A 17,225-nucleotide genomic window follows, 5' to 3' on the forward strand; every position below is an offset into this window, starting at 1 on the left:
ACTTCTGAGATGCACCCTTCAGAGGAGAACAATTGTTCCTTCCAAAGGTGGCGTGGTTGGATTGAATAAAGGTAAGATCTCAATTGGGTGGGCTCTCTATTCTATGACTTCCCCTTAACGAACCCGCTGGAGGATTTGCCTCCTAAAAGCCACCTCATGAAAAGCCACCTCATGAAAAGCATATTTACCAATCTTATGATGCCTCATGAACATCGTTGAAGTTGCCCATGCGGCTTCCCCGCACACCTCATTAAGAGGTGCATTTGCTGAAACCACTCTGTCCAAGTAAAAACTACGAAAATAATTTGCTATGGAAAGTGTTGTTAGTTCAATAATTTTTCTTGCTGAAATTATTGCTTCTCTCAACCTTGTGCATGTCTCATTTAAAGATAAGGCTGCCTGTACAAATAAAAATATGATGGAGACATGAAGTGGAAAGAGATCCTCCTTGTGTAAGGAAATAAGAAATTTAAGGGAGAAAAACAGGAAGCATGAGACAAGGGAATGAGAAGGAGTTGGTGGCTGAGAAATGGACAATACAACATCCTATTTTGGGGTCCCTCCTGCACTGAGACATCTTGCAGGTGCCAGCTTGTACAGAAAACAAAATGAGGAAATACATCATGTAATACACCTATACAGTGGTACCTCGGGTTACATACGCTTCAGGTTACAGACTCCGTTAACCCAGAAATAGTACCTCGGGTTAAGAACTTTGCGTCAGGATGAGAAGAGAAATTGTGCTCCGGTGGCGCGGCAGCAATGGGAGGCCCCATTAGCTAAAGCGGTGCTTCAGGTTAAGAACAGTTTCAGGCTAAGAACGGACCTCCGGAATGAATTAAGTACGTAACCAGAGGTACCACTGCACATAATATAACAGTGTACAAGTGTACACCATATGTCCCAGTAACGTTTTAGCCTTTTAAAACCAAGAAACAAGAATGGCAGGTGCACATCTGTTCTACCTTCCAGGGATTCTTTGACCCAGCTGACAAAATCCCTCCTGAGTGCCAGCTCCTCAAGGCACCTACGACGTGGTTCAGTTATGTCTTGCAGCGATTTTTTTACACGCATCAATTCAATACTCATGGAGGAAAGCTTCTCTTCCTGAAACTGGAATTTCTGTACCTGAAAAGGGAATAATAGGATTGTACTGCACATTAAGGATGTGCAAAACCTTTCCCTTGATTTACATCTCCCATTTTCAGCCCCATGGTGCTGGGTTTCAAGAGGAGGCATCATGGATTGTTTCAGATATGATTCCTTCTAGGAACACTGGAATGGCTCCCCGCCCCTCTCAGGAACCTGCAGCTGCACTCAGTGTTCCAATGGCAAGGGATCAGGCTCACCCTACCGCTGCTGCCCCACTGACCACAACTAAGACTTTTGTTTGTTTGTGAAGGCTTTTATGGGGGGGCAGAAAGGAAAATGAATAAAATCAGACAGAAGCCGTCTTTAGCTGTGCAAGCCAGTGGAACCACAATATCTACATCAGAAATTGAACCAGATATTACCATGGCATCCATGCAGCAGGGGAACGTTTATTTATATTTTTCCCTTTCGGAAAACAATGAGTTAGGCTGTTTTATAGAGAGACATTTGTTGCTTGTTGCAACTACAACAGATTCTATACAAAGTGAAAGGAAAATCTCCCAAGAACTGGAATCCCCTTGTCTTTACAAGGGGGGAAAAACTATGGTAACGTGCCATCCCATGATGAAACATTTTGGAGATGCTACTCAGAGTATAGAGTAGATGGCAAGTGGCCTTATGACATAGTAGCCTCCTGTAACTCTAATGCAGAGTTTGTGAAAGCCATGTAGGTAAGATGAAAGCCTGTAGCACCTAGGCACATCTTTTATTCCGCTAGATTTAAATTCAACCCCTTCCTCCCAATCTGCCCACAATGGCTATGATTTCAATATCACCACACCCTTTCTACTTCTGACTCTTTGTGGGGATGCAAGTGAGCTAAACTTGACTAGGTATGGCAAATGAACAGAACATGCAGTTAAATTTGCAAACTGTTACCATGAGATAAGTAGCTAGTTTTATCTGCCCTTTGATATCCTGATTGCACTGGTTGCTACACATCTTGATCCACTACTCAGTAGATACCACATGGATGAATACTCATCAGGACACACCTGACTCCCAAAACTATATTGAGTAGCATAGATAGACTATTTAGTAGCATAGAGATTATTTTTCTGCCAGTCAAAATGTCCTTAAAAGTTTATTTTTTTTGTTTTGCTTTCTCCAGTTACACAATATCCACATGGCAAATTGAGCCATAAGTTATATGTGTCTTACAGTGGTGTGCATACCCTCTAAATTGCATACTGCGTGTAGATGGTTCTGCAGTACGGAATAGAAATACAGTATAGGGTTAGATTCAACTAAGTTGGCATGCTAGGGGAAGCCAGAAAAAGTTCCACCAATGCAAAAGGACTTTCCCCTCTCCTCTTCCTATGTGCCCCTGCATTTTATACAGTACATGGTAGGAGGAGAGAGGATTGTTCTATCTTGCAAGCAGCTACGCTGAATCCAACCCATACAGTTGCCTCTTTCAATATGATTATAAAATTCTATAAACCAAATGCCTGACAGTATTAAATAGCTAGGAATTGCAGGGGGGGGGGAACCGGGACCTAATGGCTGGACATCCTTGGGGAAAGCAATTCACAAATGGGGTGTAATTACAAAAAAAAAAACCAAAAACCTCTCTTGTCTTCAGTGCAGAAAAACCATGCTAAAGAAATTAAAGAGATCCAAAAAGCCAAAGTACTAAACAACTCTATATGTAATCCACATTTTGTGTTCCTATGATAACGTATAGACCCCAATGAAAAGTGCACTCTATCAGCTTTTGAACAGAATGAAGCTACGTAAGTTTACTGGATAAGCTCTTGAACTGTGGTTTCAAAGAAATATACTTACGAAGTTAAGCAACTGTTGAAGGACTCTGAAGTCACCAGAGAGATTCAAACCTTCCCTGACCTTGTCGATAACCTTAGCAGAGTCCATGGCCAAATGCAATTCATGATATTGCTGGATTTGTTGAATCCGCTCATCTATCCATTCTCCACCATCTTGACGCTGTAGATTGCACATAACCTGAAAATCCTTTTTCAGATCCTCGTAACGGTTAGTAAAATCTCTGAAGAGCATGTCTACTTCAGAAAACATGAGCTCTCCAGATTTCAGACTGTTATACAGCCTCAAGAATTCCCTGTAGCAAGGATCAAAAAGGGAGAGAGGCACTTCATCAAGATCCAGAGCAGCAATATCTTCATCAACGACAAGTTTTTTGGCTGCCCACTCCCAGCAGTACTGGAAGACGTCACTCTCTTTAAAGTTATTCACAATTTCCGCTATCTTCTTCAGGGCTGGACTCAGGTGGTAGTATGTCTCAATTTTATCAGCACTCTGGGAAATGTCTCTCACATTCACAACATCGTCCAGTGCTTTTGAGGCCAGGTTTTCACTGTGCTTCTGCTCTATTTCAGAAATTTCCACTGAAAGTAAAGAGAAAATCAGAACTTGGACACACACACACAAAAAACTTCAGTGGGTCTTATCTTTGCTGTACAATGGTTCACATTGCAGCATCAAACACCAAACTGTGACCTTTGTTTAAAAAATGAACAATAATTTGCAATTTCTACCCAATTTTTCTACTTGGATCAATCTGCTTTTCTGATGTTGGAGAGTTCTGGGACATTCTCATTCCACGGTTTATTTCCACTCCCAATCTTTAACAATCTTTGCAAAGGAAAACTAACAGAGCCAGAGTTTTAAAATTACCCTCCCCCTTTAAAAATACCTTTTATATACTCTTGCACTTTCCTGCACATGTTCAAGAGGGATTCCAAACAGTTTTTCTCCCTCTTGACATACAGTAGTTCTTGCAGCCTCAAGCCAAGTATTCCTTCTAGTTTTGCTCTGTGCTCTTTTTCATCAAACAGCGAAATATGCTTGGGCCCTGAAATGAAAATTGCCAATTACAATCACTTGCACAAAATCCCTATTTTCTTTCCTTTTACAAAACTTAGACTCACTATCTCCCAAATAAGCTCTTAAAGAACAAGGGCATTCCAGAACTCTGCTTCCCAACAGCTGGTGTGCAAATACCACTAAACTGTGATTTAGCATTACATGCACAAGCCACCCTGAGCCCAAGTGAAGCTTCAGGCTTAAGTGCTTCCCTTGTCTCCTATCACACGATTGGATAAAAACAAAGATCAACCAAAGGGTGCACTCATTTTTAAGAAGGAATATCTTTAATACAGCAGGAGTAACACAACACAGTGGTAAGCAGATTGCTCTGTCAGTGTAAGCATTTCTGCTTGTCTGATGGAGCAATATCCCCTCTCCTTTCTTTGCATGCTGTTCCAAGGGTTCTCCCAACCCGCTGAGCCAATTATTTTTTTTGGGGGGGGGGAGGGGAGTGGACAAGGGAGACACAGGGGGAGGAACATGTGAAAAAAGGTCCACTGTGCTAGGGGAAGTCCTTGAGAAGGCTTCCACTGGTAGGGCTCATTAGCTGAATCCCACCCCAACCTTATAAAAGGCTACAAATAGCAATCACTATCTTAGAAGAAATATTCTCCCATCTTTCACACACAATAGGCATGCTAATTGTATGTGAACCTAGTTTGCATGTCATGCTAAGCCATGACTTACTGGGACTCTGCAAATGTGTGGGCTACTGGAGAATGGAACGAACACTGGCTACAGTCTGTAATGAGGAGGAGCTTAACCATAATCCTGGGCTCAGGCAATCCACTAAACCAAACCTTAGCTTAGCTCAGCATGGAATGGGAGTAAAATAGACCAAGCTGCAAACTCCTAATTCACAAATTCATATGGTCCTGGTGAGCAATAGTTTGGCTTACTACAAAATGTGAATTTGGCAAATGACAGCTACAATACATGTGTCAACTCAACACAAAGCCACTATATTTGCTTCAGAACTGCAGTTTTAAAACGATATGCAAATTCAAATTGACATTTAAATGGATATGCTTTAATTGAGTAACATTTATTAGCATTTCTTAACTGGACTTCAGTCCTACATTTTACACATCTCTCCATTTATATATATAGATAAACACACTTACTTAATTCCCAAATGGACAGAAACTGCTTCTTGTGCTTTAAAACCAGCTCTAAATGTTTAACTAGGATATGGCCTGTCATGAGTTCATCAGAAACCTTTGTATATACAGAGTCAGCGCTGGCCATTAGCTCTTGGGCTTCTTCAGTAAGTTGGTCCAGAATGTTTTCAACCACACCTGTTAGATCAGTCAGGTATTTTAAAAACAAGCAAACAACCTTTGTCCTTAGGTGCTAAAATAACTTCATCCCCCATGGCAGCTGGAAGCAAGGTGACCCCTTTAGGTTTCCTTACTTCTCTCTGTTCTACACACATAGTTTGAAAGTTTGTTGCCCTACTTACAACAACGGTGACCCATTATTCGTCAGAAGAAATAAAATATAATAGAATTGCAACATCATACTCTTCCAATACACACAATATTTGTGTTTCAGCATAAATCCTCTACCAGTTACTAAACCTTAACTGACTTTTCCTTTCTACAATGTCCAATACTAATCATCCTCCTATCCAACTCTGTTTTGATATTAAATAACCCTCTGTGCTCCTTTCAATAATAAGATATTTCCCACCTGCTCCCAGAACTTTACCCATTAAATGATAGCTGCACTTACCATTGAAGATGAAAAGATGCTTGATGTCTGGCCAAACAAGCAGATGATTCAGCACGCCTTCCAAATCTCTTATAGGCTTCCCTGCTACATCAGTTGGCCATGGTTTTATGATGGCAGCAGATACAAGTTTACCCAGCTTGCTCAAATTGTAATGAGATATCAGTTCAAGGAGATTAGTCTGTTCCTACATAAGACGCAAAATATGTAGAGGGTTCAGGGCCCTGGCTGTTTTGCTGCTAGAGGCAATGCAAATGTTCTGGATACCTGGAGAAGGCAAACACCTTCTCCAGGTATCCAGAGCCTGTCGCTAAGGCAACTGCCTCACCTTGCCTTACGGGCAGGCCAGACCTGGCAACATTAGATAGCGATGAGTCTGTCATTTTATTTTCACAAATTTGCTACATCATTTAAAAAAGTTTACTATTCATAACGCAGCCCAATCCAACAGATTCCGAAAGGAACTTGCTTTTACAGATCTGCTCATTGTGAGATTTGCCAAATAATTTGCTGTCCTTTCCCAAAGGGTAAATTATATGGCAATAGAAATCAATTTAAATTTGATGAGACAAAAATACAGTTGAGGAATGACTTTGTAATCCTAGGATTGTCACTGAGCAGGGATTATCCACAAAAAAATGGCTCCCAGTTACATGATTTGTCAGCCTGCCTTGATTGGCAATCCAGGAAGTCAAGCTGGATTTACCTGTGGCATTGAATCACAAACCCATTATTGCTTACTCCCACAGTCAGGCACATGTAGCATAATCTCAACAAAGTAACAGTACTTGGAAAACAAGTGTAGGATTCAGAAGATTTTAGATATAGTACCTGGTATGCTAATTTTATAGCGTCTATGGCACAGTTTTCAAAAGCTTTGCTAATCATAGGGTCAAATTGTTCCATTTCCTCATGGCAACAGCAGTAGGCTTTAATCTGTTTAACAGCAGATTCCTATCAGGGAAGAGGAAAAAGAAAAACAAAACATTCTACCTGGTTCCAGTTATTTAAGATTATCAGATAAGGAAAACATGGAGGTAAAGTAATTTAGGACAATAAAACAAAGCAAATATATTTTTCTAGTAATAGTAGCTAATGATAATTTTATTATTTAAACCCTGCGCATCTGGCTGGGTTGCCCCAGCCACTCTGGGCAGCTTCCAACACATAAAAACATAATAAAACATCAAACTTTAAAAACTTCCTGATGATCCTCCAGTCTGTACTGTACTGTGGATTAGCATAACTGGAGGATTTTTGTTACGGATAAGTGGCACTGTCTATTGCAAAAAGGTGAGACTTTTTAAGTAATGACAAAACAGATTTTTGTGTCACCTTGGTGGATGGGAGGAATAGTTGCACTTTAAGAGGTAGCTGCTCCAGGAGTGGAACATAAGTTCAGCTGAGACAGGGACTAAAGAGATCAAGGGACATACAATTCTGTTTCCACAGCAGCTGCTCTTGCTTGGGCTCAGAGTCATTATCTGATAAGGAACTGCATTGCCGCTACCCTACATTGCATTTGGCATCAGTGGTTCATAGGGGAAGGGAGTAAAGGGCCTGGAGTGTCTCTGTGAGCAGGGAGATCTCTCTCTGATGACCCAAGATGGGGTCTCCTGATATGCAGAACTGGGGTACTGAGAGGAATGGGAGAGGCCTCTTCTTCACTAAGGCTGCTTTCATTAATGAGATCTGGGCCAGAGCTGTGGCCTGGTTGGCTTGATAAGACTGCCTTTCCCTATCCATTTGCCTTTGTAAGGCCAGGTGTTGACCCAGAAAAAAAAGATGGGGATCAGCAAAAGATGAGGATCGGCAAGGGATTGTAACTTGAACTTAGGTTACTCTCTGCTTGTCCCTGCTGGTCAAGCTTCCCAGCTCTGTTAAGGAAAAGGATCTTTCCTCAATATGAAAGTGACATGGAGTGACAGCAGACATCTCCTGAAACAAGACTGCCTAGAAGGAGGAACTGACATGCAATTTAATTGAGACACTTCCTGTCTAGGCTGGTATGCCATAATTTTACACAGGCTACCTGGCTCTAGAGTCCATCAGGAAAAGGTGGTGTGTAATATTGTGGGGCTGGCCATGCCCACTTTCAACTCTGGCCACACATATTTGGCACTGCTCATTGCTGAAAAGTAGCCATGGGGAAAAGGTTTCCCACCCCTGATTTAGATTGAATGTAGTAGTTTCCATTTCATATGATACAATATAATCCATTCATCTCAGTACCTTTTTGATTCTGCCTTCCATATCTGTGATTAAAGTTTTCTTCCACTCTTCTGTGAACGTTGTATTGGCAAAGTCTATTTTCAAAAAATGATCCCAAGCCTAAGAAAGAAAATTATTATTCAGTTAAATTAACCCAAATTAAGAGCAGAAGGGGGTTGTATTTATAGGCCCTTGGTTCTCCCTGACCAAGGCCCTCTTTTCTTCTTGGCAGAAGAAAAGAGCAGCATGCGACAACAATCCCCTACCCTTTCCCAGTAGGTGAGAAATACAAAAAATGGAATGATGAAGACAACAGGGATAATGCCTGCATCTTTAGAAGACAGGTTGCATGCTTCACAGGAGCTTTTAAAACGTGGCAAAAAATAAGTGACCAGATCCCCATCAGCGACATCAGCATCTGACAAGAGAGGGGGCATTTCGTGAGGCCTCTGCAGGATCCACTAGGGCTGCCAACTTACCTCATGGGATCCTGGCAGTGGCAGACTTGCAGATGCCAGCCTCACCTTCCTTCACCTGCCACTTTACCTGGTAGAGGCCCATTTCAATACTACATGCAAAAGGAGGACCACACCTCTCCTTGATGCTTACTGACTTGCAACTGGGATTACCTGGCAGAAATGGAACTGTAATGGGCTGTTTTCAAATAAACTGTCAATCAACTGTCCCACCTTTGCCCCACAGTGTTTGGCAAGCCTCTGGGGGAAACCTACTCAGGCCTTCTTAAAAAGCTGGGACCAGGCATGTACACCAGTCCTTAGCTAACATGCCTACTCCTCTATGCTTTCTCCTACTGAGCATATACTCCTAGTCTGTGACCTCTAAGAGAGCATACGTTAAGATCCCATCTCGCTCTTTCTCTCTCTCACACACAAACTTTCTGTAGTGGTTAAGAGCGGTGGAGTCGTAATCTGGTGAACCGGGTTTGCGTCTCCGCTCCTCCACGTGCAGCTGCTGGGTGACCTTGGGCTAGTCACACTTCTTTGAAGTCTCTCAGCCCCACTCACATCACAGAGTGTTTGTTGTGGGGGAGGAAGGGAAAGTAGAATGTTAGCCGCTTTGAGATTCCTTAGGGTAGTGATAAAGCGGGATATCAAATCCAAACTCCTCCTCCTCTTCTTCTTCCTTCCACCATTTTTATAATTAGGCTAGGGGCTATGACTGGTCATTTTTGCACACCAATAAAGCACTGGGTTCTCAGTCACTATGAAGTACAGAATCTCTCTCTTAGAACACAATGCAACTGCTGGGTTCAAGTGCTGGACTAAGGAGAAGCTTGGCAGACCCCTGCTCTATGTAGAGGAGCCACCACACTAACTTGGATATATTCCCAGTTTGGAAATGAGTGGCACTCCACTATCTATCTCTCTCTGCATGGCTTCGATGATTTGCATCTGAGCAACAGTGACTCTAAGGTGGGCTCTCTGGAACCAACTTTGGATGGGTAAACCTTGTATCTATGGTGTGACAGAAACCACAGATCTTAAGCTATCAAACAATAAACTCTCTGACATTTCTTAACATGTCAGAAGGAGCACATAGGTATGAGAAGGAAGTAAGGGCAGCTGCTAAAAAAACCTCATTGAGTTAAAAGGAAAAAAACACTGCGTACTGACAAAGATTTGGATAGCTGTAGTTGCAAAATACAAACCTCAAGTTCTGCTGGAAATGTGAATGTAACTGAAGAGGAATATGAATGACTTTCTAGCAAAGGTTTTGTCAAAACTTGACGAAACCAGGTCCTGGTATCTTCACAGAGCCTTTGGAATATTTCTGAAACCTATTATGCAAAAGGGAAAGTTACAAACTGCTGAATACAAAAGCAACCTACCACTATTGAGATTTTTACATTTTGGTTTTTATCACACAGTTCTCCTATCAATTCCATTCCTCTCTCTCTCTCCCCACCCCAGCATTTACTGCTCCCTCCTTCAAGTATAATCCAGTAGGCACATTCTAGTATAATAAAGAGGTTAAGACAATACAGAATATTCTATATATTAAAAAAAGAATGCAATACACAACCTAAATAGTGAGAGATAGTACTGATGCTGGAGAAGGACGTCAACTTTTCATTCTACTTTATGCATCTCCCATATTATTGGGCACTGGGTGGTATTTCACATATACAAATATCCATTCCAGATTTTGGTTAGAATTAAGCACCTTTCTTAAAAAAGGTAAAGGACCCCTGACAGTTAAGTCCAGTCACGAACAACTCTGGGGTTGCGGCACTCATCTCGCTTTACTGGCCGAGGGAGCCGATGTTTGTCTGCAGACAGTTATTCTGGGTCATGTGGCCAGCATGACTAAGTCGCTTCTGGTGAAACCAGAGCAGTGCACAGGAACACCGTTTACCTTCCCGCAGGAGCAGTACCTATTTATCTACTTGCACTTTGACGTGCTTTCGAACTGCTAGGTTGGCAGGAGCAGGGAGCGAGCAACGGGAGCTCACCCCATCGCGGGGATTCGAACCACTGACCTTCCAAATAGCAAGCCCTAGGCTCAGTGGTTTAGACCACAGTGCCACCCGCGTCCTACAAAACACCTTTACCTGCCAGTAATTTAAAAAAAAATAATTTAAGGATCTATTCTAAACTAGATTTTAGAACTGTTGATACAAATACATTTAGAAGTTGCAAGATATCAGAGTAAAGAGAATCTTCTTTAGCCAATGCAATTTAAGCAGATGTTTAAACCAGTTAACATTACATACTCAAGTTTGGGCTTTTGGGCTCCTCCACTGTATCCATTTCCAGTTAACTGCAGCTTGTTGTTATTACTAAAGCATGAACTATAGTTAGCATGAATCAGTATTTATTGAAACAAGTCAGGATCATTAATTATTACTTAAAGTTTGCTTTTTCAATAAACCGTAGTAAACACTAACCACAGTTTGTCCATTTGCAGTTCATTACAAAAGAAAAAGAGGTGGCCATCCCAAGTGAGGTCCACTTAGCATCTTCACTGACACCATCTGGTCCAGCATTCTGTTTCCAATACCAGCCAACCATGCACCTCTATAACTCAAAAGGCATGAAGCTAAGGCCATCTCATTTCAATCCCCAGCATCTGGCAGTCAGAGGTATCATGTCTCTCTGAATAGAGAGGTTCCATTTGGGATCTTTGTAACAGACATTGACAGATCTAGAGTCTTTTTCTTTTTTTAAGTCACCTAAGCTCATGCCCATCATATCTTGTAAGGAATTTCATGTCAATATCAGTTAAGAAGGAACTCTGGTTAATGCTGGCAAAAAAAAAAAAAAAACATAGAAGGGGAAGAGATTGCAGTGTTGTGACTCCTAATCTTCTACTCTGTGGTCTGCTTTTAAAATGGTGATTGTTTGTTTCTAGTTTCTGCTGATTTTGCTCCTTAATTTGTTTTGTTTTTAGTTTGCATTTTCTCTTTGTTTTAGGTAGTTTATTTTGTACTGTGTCAATTTTGCTTAAGCCACCTTTGTGTAATTCTGTAGAAATGTGGTGTATACATTTATAAATAATACATTGTGTGAAGACTTTACATTTTTTCCTGAACCTACTGGGCAACAGTAAAGTATGGCAATCAGACATAGGGGGACCAAACTTAGCCTATTTCCCCCTTCCTTTTGAGCTTCCTTACAGAATCTCTTCCAGATGGCCTGGTGACTTGGTTCAGGAGAACACAGAAAAATATGCAGATACACAAAAAAATGTGCAAAATCATATAGAAATTCTCACCTCTGAAGGTGCAAGTCCAAGAATCCTTGAAAAAATCGCAGCAGATGAAGCTGGTATCTTGTATCGCTTTACCATTTTAACTTTGCTGCATATCATCTGATGAAGTCTTACACAGACTGACACATACGAGTTCCAAGAGTCCTGCTGCAGCATGCTAAATTGTGAAATACTTTAATTACTGTGGGTGCAGAAAGCATTGCTTCTCTAATGCAGACTTTAGCTCTGAGATTCTATGGAATGTGAATAATTATTGAAACTGTGCAGCCCTGCATGCAGATTATATGCATATGTGGAGGGGTGAAAAGATACTAGATTACTGACAGAAGGAGAAACACATTTCATAATTTGATAACAAGAGCAAGGATAAAACTAGCAAAGAAACTGACAAATTGAGATCATTCACAATTAAAGAACTAGTAAAGCAGAGCTGAGGAAAACTTGTACTGTACTTAAGCGAATTAACACATCTAATTAGATTCTAAAGGCAGAGAGCATGCTATGAAAACTGAGGTAATAATGTTCTAGGTAATAATTGTAAGGACATAACTATTAAAATGATTCTTTAGAGACAGTTAAATGTTTTGTAATCCTTCTATAACTGTATCACAATCTATATTCTCAGACTCCGTTTTGTGCTTTGCGGACTTCTTCCAGATAAGCATGTTAAGGAAGGTATGTACAACTTTTACTTACCCATTCTGTGTATTAGAGAGGATATTTATCACCATCTCCAGAAGCTTTTCTATTTCCTATGAAAGCAATAAAAATTAAGCCAGAGAACCAGAATCATTTCTTACTAGAATGTTGTACAAAACACCTTCAAATCATGCAACAATGAAATTGATCTATCTGGTTACGTTCTTTGCTTACTAATCTCTCCTGCTTCAAAGCTCTTATTTAGGTTAGGGCTTTGGCTCAACGGTGGCCACTGCTCATTGGGTCTGGTGGGGTAGAAAGCAGGGCAGCTAATGAGAGGTGGAACTAATGGTAAACAGTTCTATAATAGGCACAGAGATCCAAGAGGTATTTATGCAATGGCAGCCATGAATTGTGGAGTTATCTCCAGCTGGCCAACTCCGGAGCAGTCTCACTCCAAACACGCCAAGCTGTTACCATCCAAAAGCATACTCAGCATCCTCAAGAATTTCCCCTTCAACCACCTGGGAACTAGTTTCACAAATACTTTTAGTCACATATTAACAGTGGATTTATATACACATTACTAAAGACCAAGTCTCATGGATTTAGATAAGACTTTCTCTCTGGTTAAGTACGTATACAGTCAAACCTCGGTTCTTGAATGCCTCCGTTATCATACGTTTCGGCTCCCCAACGCCGAAAACCTGGAGGTAAATGCTCCGGTTTTTTAACGTTTTTCAGACGCAGCTTCTGTTTTGAGTTTCCCTATTTAACTGAAGTTTCCACTTTCAGTTTTCGGAAGTCAAATGGTCTTCCGGAACTGATTACGTTCGAAAACCAAGATTCCACTGTAGTAGGGATATGGAACCTCAGGACCTTGGGACTCTCCCCAAGCCACGCCCCTCATCTTGCCTTGCTCTATTCCCTCCTCACGTGCTTTTCCCTGGCTGTAATGCTTCCTTGAACTGTGATAATTTAGCCTCATTTGCCTAGTTGGGAGGATGGATGGATTGGTATAGAAAACTGGCAGTTGAATAGCTAGAATGTACCTTACTGTTCAGAAGTTACTTATACAGTATCTGTTGTTTTACCAACTTTTTCCTCTGGTGCCGCCCACCACTGGCCTGTGGTCTCTGGAAGGTTGCCTATGTGGGAATTAGGCTCTCAGGCTGAAAAGGTTCCTCACTCCAGAAGTACAGGATTTCAGCCTCAGTAACTTATTGATGCATTAAAATCAGTATAACTTATTTGATTTATTTATTTGCCAAATGAATTTGGCAATGTGGTTTGGAGTTATTAAAAAAGACCATTTGTGTTTTTATATTGTGATTTTATGTTGTAACCTCCCTGAGACCTGGGGGTATATGGCATCATACAAATTTAATAAACAATAATAATAATTTGGTTTTGAACTTTTTGTAGGTGTATCTTAACAATAACCATGGTTAGGTTTGTCAGGTTTGGAATCTATATGGTTTGAGTTATTAAGTGTTAGGTGTTCTTTCTTTTAAAAAAAAAATCAGTGTTAAATTTTAAGATTGCTGCACCAAACAGCCCTAGGTATGATTAATGAAAGAGAAGAAAAGGCTGGATTAGGGCATTCCCATGACACAGTCCTGACAGAGTAACCATGATTAGATTAGATTATAGATCAGTCAATACTAATCCTATACAGTTCTGATTAGGGAATCCATGGAATATCTATACAGTCATACCTTGGAATCCATTCCAGAAGTCCATTTGACTTTCAAAAGGTTTGGAAACAAAGCAAGGCTTCTTATTGGCTGAAGGAAGCTCCTACAGCCAATCAGAAGCTGCAGAAGCCCCGTTGGATGTTCGGCTTCCAAATATTTCACAAACCGGAACATTCACTTCTGGGTTTGCGGCGTTCGGGAGCCAAAACGTTCGAGCACTAAGCTGTTCAAAAACCAAGGTACGACTATATATGTTATGGAACACTATGTATGGACTATAACAAAGGTTCATTCCCCATAAAATATGCTGTCTCACTTAAGGCTGTTTTAATCAAGAGACCTCAATGTCCCTTTCATGCATAATAATTCTATGGCTTCTCATTCAAACTATCAGGATAAAGACCAATGTTCTTTATTTTAAAAATAACGAGATCTGATTGATTGAAGGGTTTCTGTGGGGAGCTGAGGTATTATAACTTGTGCTGGTGTGATCTTCTATAAATGAACCAGAATTAAACAACAAACCTCAAAGTTACGGTAATCGATTTGCGAATTCTTCAGTCGATGAAAGGTTCCTAGAAGACAATCTAACGGATAAGCAGAAAACTCAGAGATAAATTCAACCAAGTCCCCCAGAGGCAGCAGGGTGAACCATGACCTGAACAGTGCTCTATCTCCGTTCATCAAATGTTTCTTATTTTTCATTAGTGTAAGCAAGTGTCTACCAAAAAGAAAAAAAGAAAGAGGAAAAAAGAAAATATATTCAATATATAGAGTTTTTTCAATATAGGTTTTTGCATGGTCAAGAAGATCAAAATGAAAAAGAAGATGGCTGAAACCAGGATAAAAACCTTCAATCCCTTAGGAAAGTTGATTGAACAGCTTCTGTCCTCCAGCTTCTTGACTAGTTATGGTTCCTTGCTGAGAATCTGACTTCCCTATGTGACCTTGGCCTGTGATTGGGCTTGGTTTCTCTTCTGTGATCTGACTTTGCACTCTGGACTATTCTGCAAGTGGGTACTGGCTGCTGGCATCCTTATCCTTTGAAGCAGGACATAGCTTGACCACAATTGCCTATGTTTTTGGAACCCAAGATTGGACAACTACAATGTGCTCCAAGTGGGTTACACTTGGAATTGGCCCAGAAGCTACAATTGGTGGAGAACACAGCAGGTAGATAAACTTGTGAGGTCAAAATGCTGCCAGCATATAATATACCTTACTTATGGGATCTGCACTGGCATCCAATCTGCTATCAGGCCAAGCTCAGTATTTTGGTACTAACATTTAACATACAGCTCAGGACCTGGTTAAGAGGCCACCTTTTCTTAACATACCCAGTAGGTCACCGCCCTGATGTATTTTTTGAAAGGGTGGATGAATAAGGAGAGATATCTCAATTGCACAATGTAGGAGAGGAACAGAATAGGAATAGCAACCAGTCTATCATCTACCATGGACTTTTGAAGGGCCTTTTGTATGTGCCACACACAACTGCAACAGGGACTGGTGGGCACACTGGCACTTGTGGGTGCCACGTTGACCACAAGTCTACCAACACAAGAAAATCCTGATCTTAGATGGTTTCCTTTATTGTAAGAAACATTCCCATTTTACTTCTTGCCATAAGAAAAGCTTTGGAAATCCTCTAAGGAAGGTAGTGAAGGAGACTACAAGTCAGGGAGGACAGGAGGCTTGTTCAAATCATGCCACTTTTCAGTGCAGTAAGTGAATGTGACTACTGATAATTTCAAAATGAAATAAAGTAACAAATACATTAAAAACTTACTTTTTATGTTCCTGTTTATTCCTGCATTCAACAAATACAAGACCTTCCAGCCCTGCACACTTCTCTTCAGAGTCAAGCAGAGTATTCACAGGAACATGCTCAAGATCAACAGAAGCAGTAAATAGATGAAAAGCTGGTATTGTCCACAGCCACTCATTAATTTTTTCTTCGATACAATGATTGCAAAACCCCTTTAAATATTGTTCCACACTGAAAGAGAAATAAGAAACTAATGCCTACCAGAAAAGGATTTTTTCTAAATAAACAAAACCTGCATTGAAAGTACTTGTGCATGAAACCAAAGGCTTTGTGGTTCTCTGCATAGTGTGCTCTCTACAATATTTCTGCATTTCTGATATAGAAATACATAGACCATTGCCACAAAAAGGTAATAACATAGTCGCCCCAAATTAATTTCTGGTTTTGTTGTATTTCTGCTGCATTCTGAATGAAGCACAGGAGCTGTTAAGGCCAGAACAATGGGCTTGGATTGAAAGTGTCTCTTTTGCAACTGCAACAAATCCAAAGCAATGGAGGTCCCCAGTAGAAAAAGGTTGGGATACTTTTTTGCCAATCCAAGGCAGATTTTTCAGGAAGGAAACATGCAAGGGGAATCAGCAAAATCATCTCTTCCACTTCTGCCAGTGGCAGAACCAAGCCAGATATCTTTAAAATTGCACACAAAAAATGAGTCAAATTATATTTTTCTGTTGTGTCTCATAAAGTTACTACTTTTTCTCTAGGAGTATGGAATGCTGATTATTTCAACTTACAAATTACAAAACAAGTACTAAAAAGTTCGGAATTCAAAAGGTATTTTAATATAGTATAGTATGAATAAAATTGCACAGAAATCATTAGAACTGATTGTCAAGTATTATATATTATATATTAATATTATTTAGGTTTACGTGATGTTTTCAAAAAGCAAAACTAAAATTCTTTGGTTTTCCAAAAGCAGTTTATGTGTTTCTTCATCTAATATACTTACCAAGCTAAATGGTGTCAATCACAAAAATAGCTCAGTTGAATTCTTCACACCAAAAAACATATTTTAAAGCATGGGTAGGCAAACTAAGGCCCGGGGGCCAGATCTGGCCCAATTGCCTTCTAAATCCGGCCTGCAGATGGTCTGGGAACCAGCATGTTTTTACATGAATAGAATGTGTCCTTTTATTTAAAATGCATCTCTGGGTTATTTGTGGGACATAGGAATTCATTCATTCCCCCCCCCCATATAGTCCGGCCCCACACAAGGTCTGAGGGACAGTGGACCGGCCCTCTGCTGATAAAGTTTGCTGACCCCTGTTAAAGACTGCTCACTGAAGAAATTTGCAAAGGTTAAATTTCACCCCCTAAAATGACATACCCTGTTCTAGGAGGCAAAAAAAATCAACAAGTGCATCTTTATGGACATATAGCTCCTA

At 40.6% G+C, this 17,225-nt stretch overlaps 1 protein-coding gene across 1 annotated transcript in view; it reads right to left on the reverse strand.

Moving 5' to 3' along the window:
• The window catches only part of LOC114588958 (E3 ubiquitin-protein ligase RNF213-like), a 93,729-nt gene that overhangs the window by 51,321 nt on the left and 25,183 nt on the right, over positions 1-17,225 (reverse strand). The window contains exons 11-22 of the mRNA XM_077924089.1: positions 15,799-16,008; positions 14,535-14,730; positions 12,370-12,425; positions 11,677-11,830; positions 9,611-9,739; positions 7,963-8,061; positions 6,562-6,684; positions 5,734-5,917; positions 5,124-5,297; positions 3,827-3,985; positions 2,941-3,518; positions 966-1,128 (exon numbers count right to left, since the gene is read on the reverse strand). Coding sequence (XP_077780215.1) covers positions 966-1,128; positions 2,941-3,518; positions 3,827-3,985; positions 5,124-5,297; positions 5,734-5,917; positions 6,562-6,684; positions 7,963-8,061; positions 9,611-9,739; positions 11,677-11,830; positions 12,370-12,425; positions 14,535-14,730; positions 15,799-16,008 — 2,225 coding nt within the window. The remainder of the gene's footprint in view (positions 1-965; positions 1,129-2,940; positions 3,519-3,826; positions 3,986-5,123; positions 5,298-5,733; positions 5,918-6,561; positions 6,685-7,962; positions 8,062-9,610; positions 9,740-11,676; positions 11,831-12,369; positions 12,426-14,534; positions 14,731-15,798; positions 16,009-17,225) is intronic.

Source organism: Podarcis muralis, chromosome 2, assembly GCF_964188315.1.
Source record: "Podarcis muralis chromosome 2, rPodMur119.hap1.1, whole genome shotgun sequence".
Taxonomy (NCBI): Eukaryota; Metazoa; Chordata; class Lepidosauria; order Squamata; family Lacertidae; genus Podarcis; species Podarcis muralis.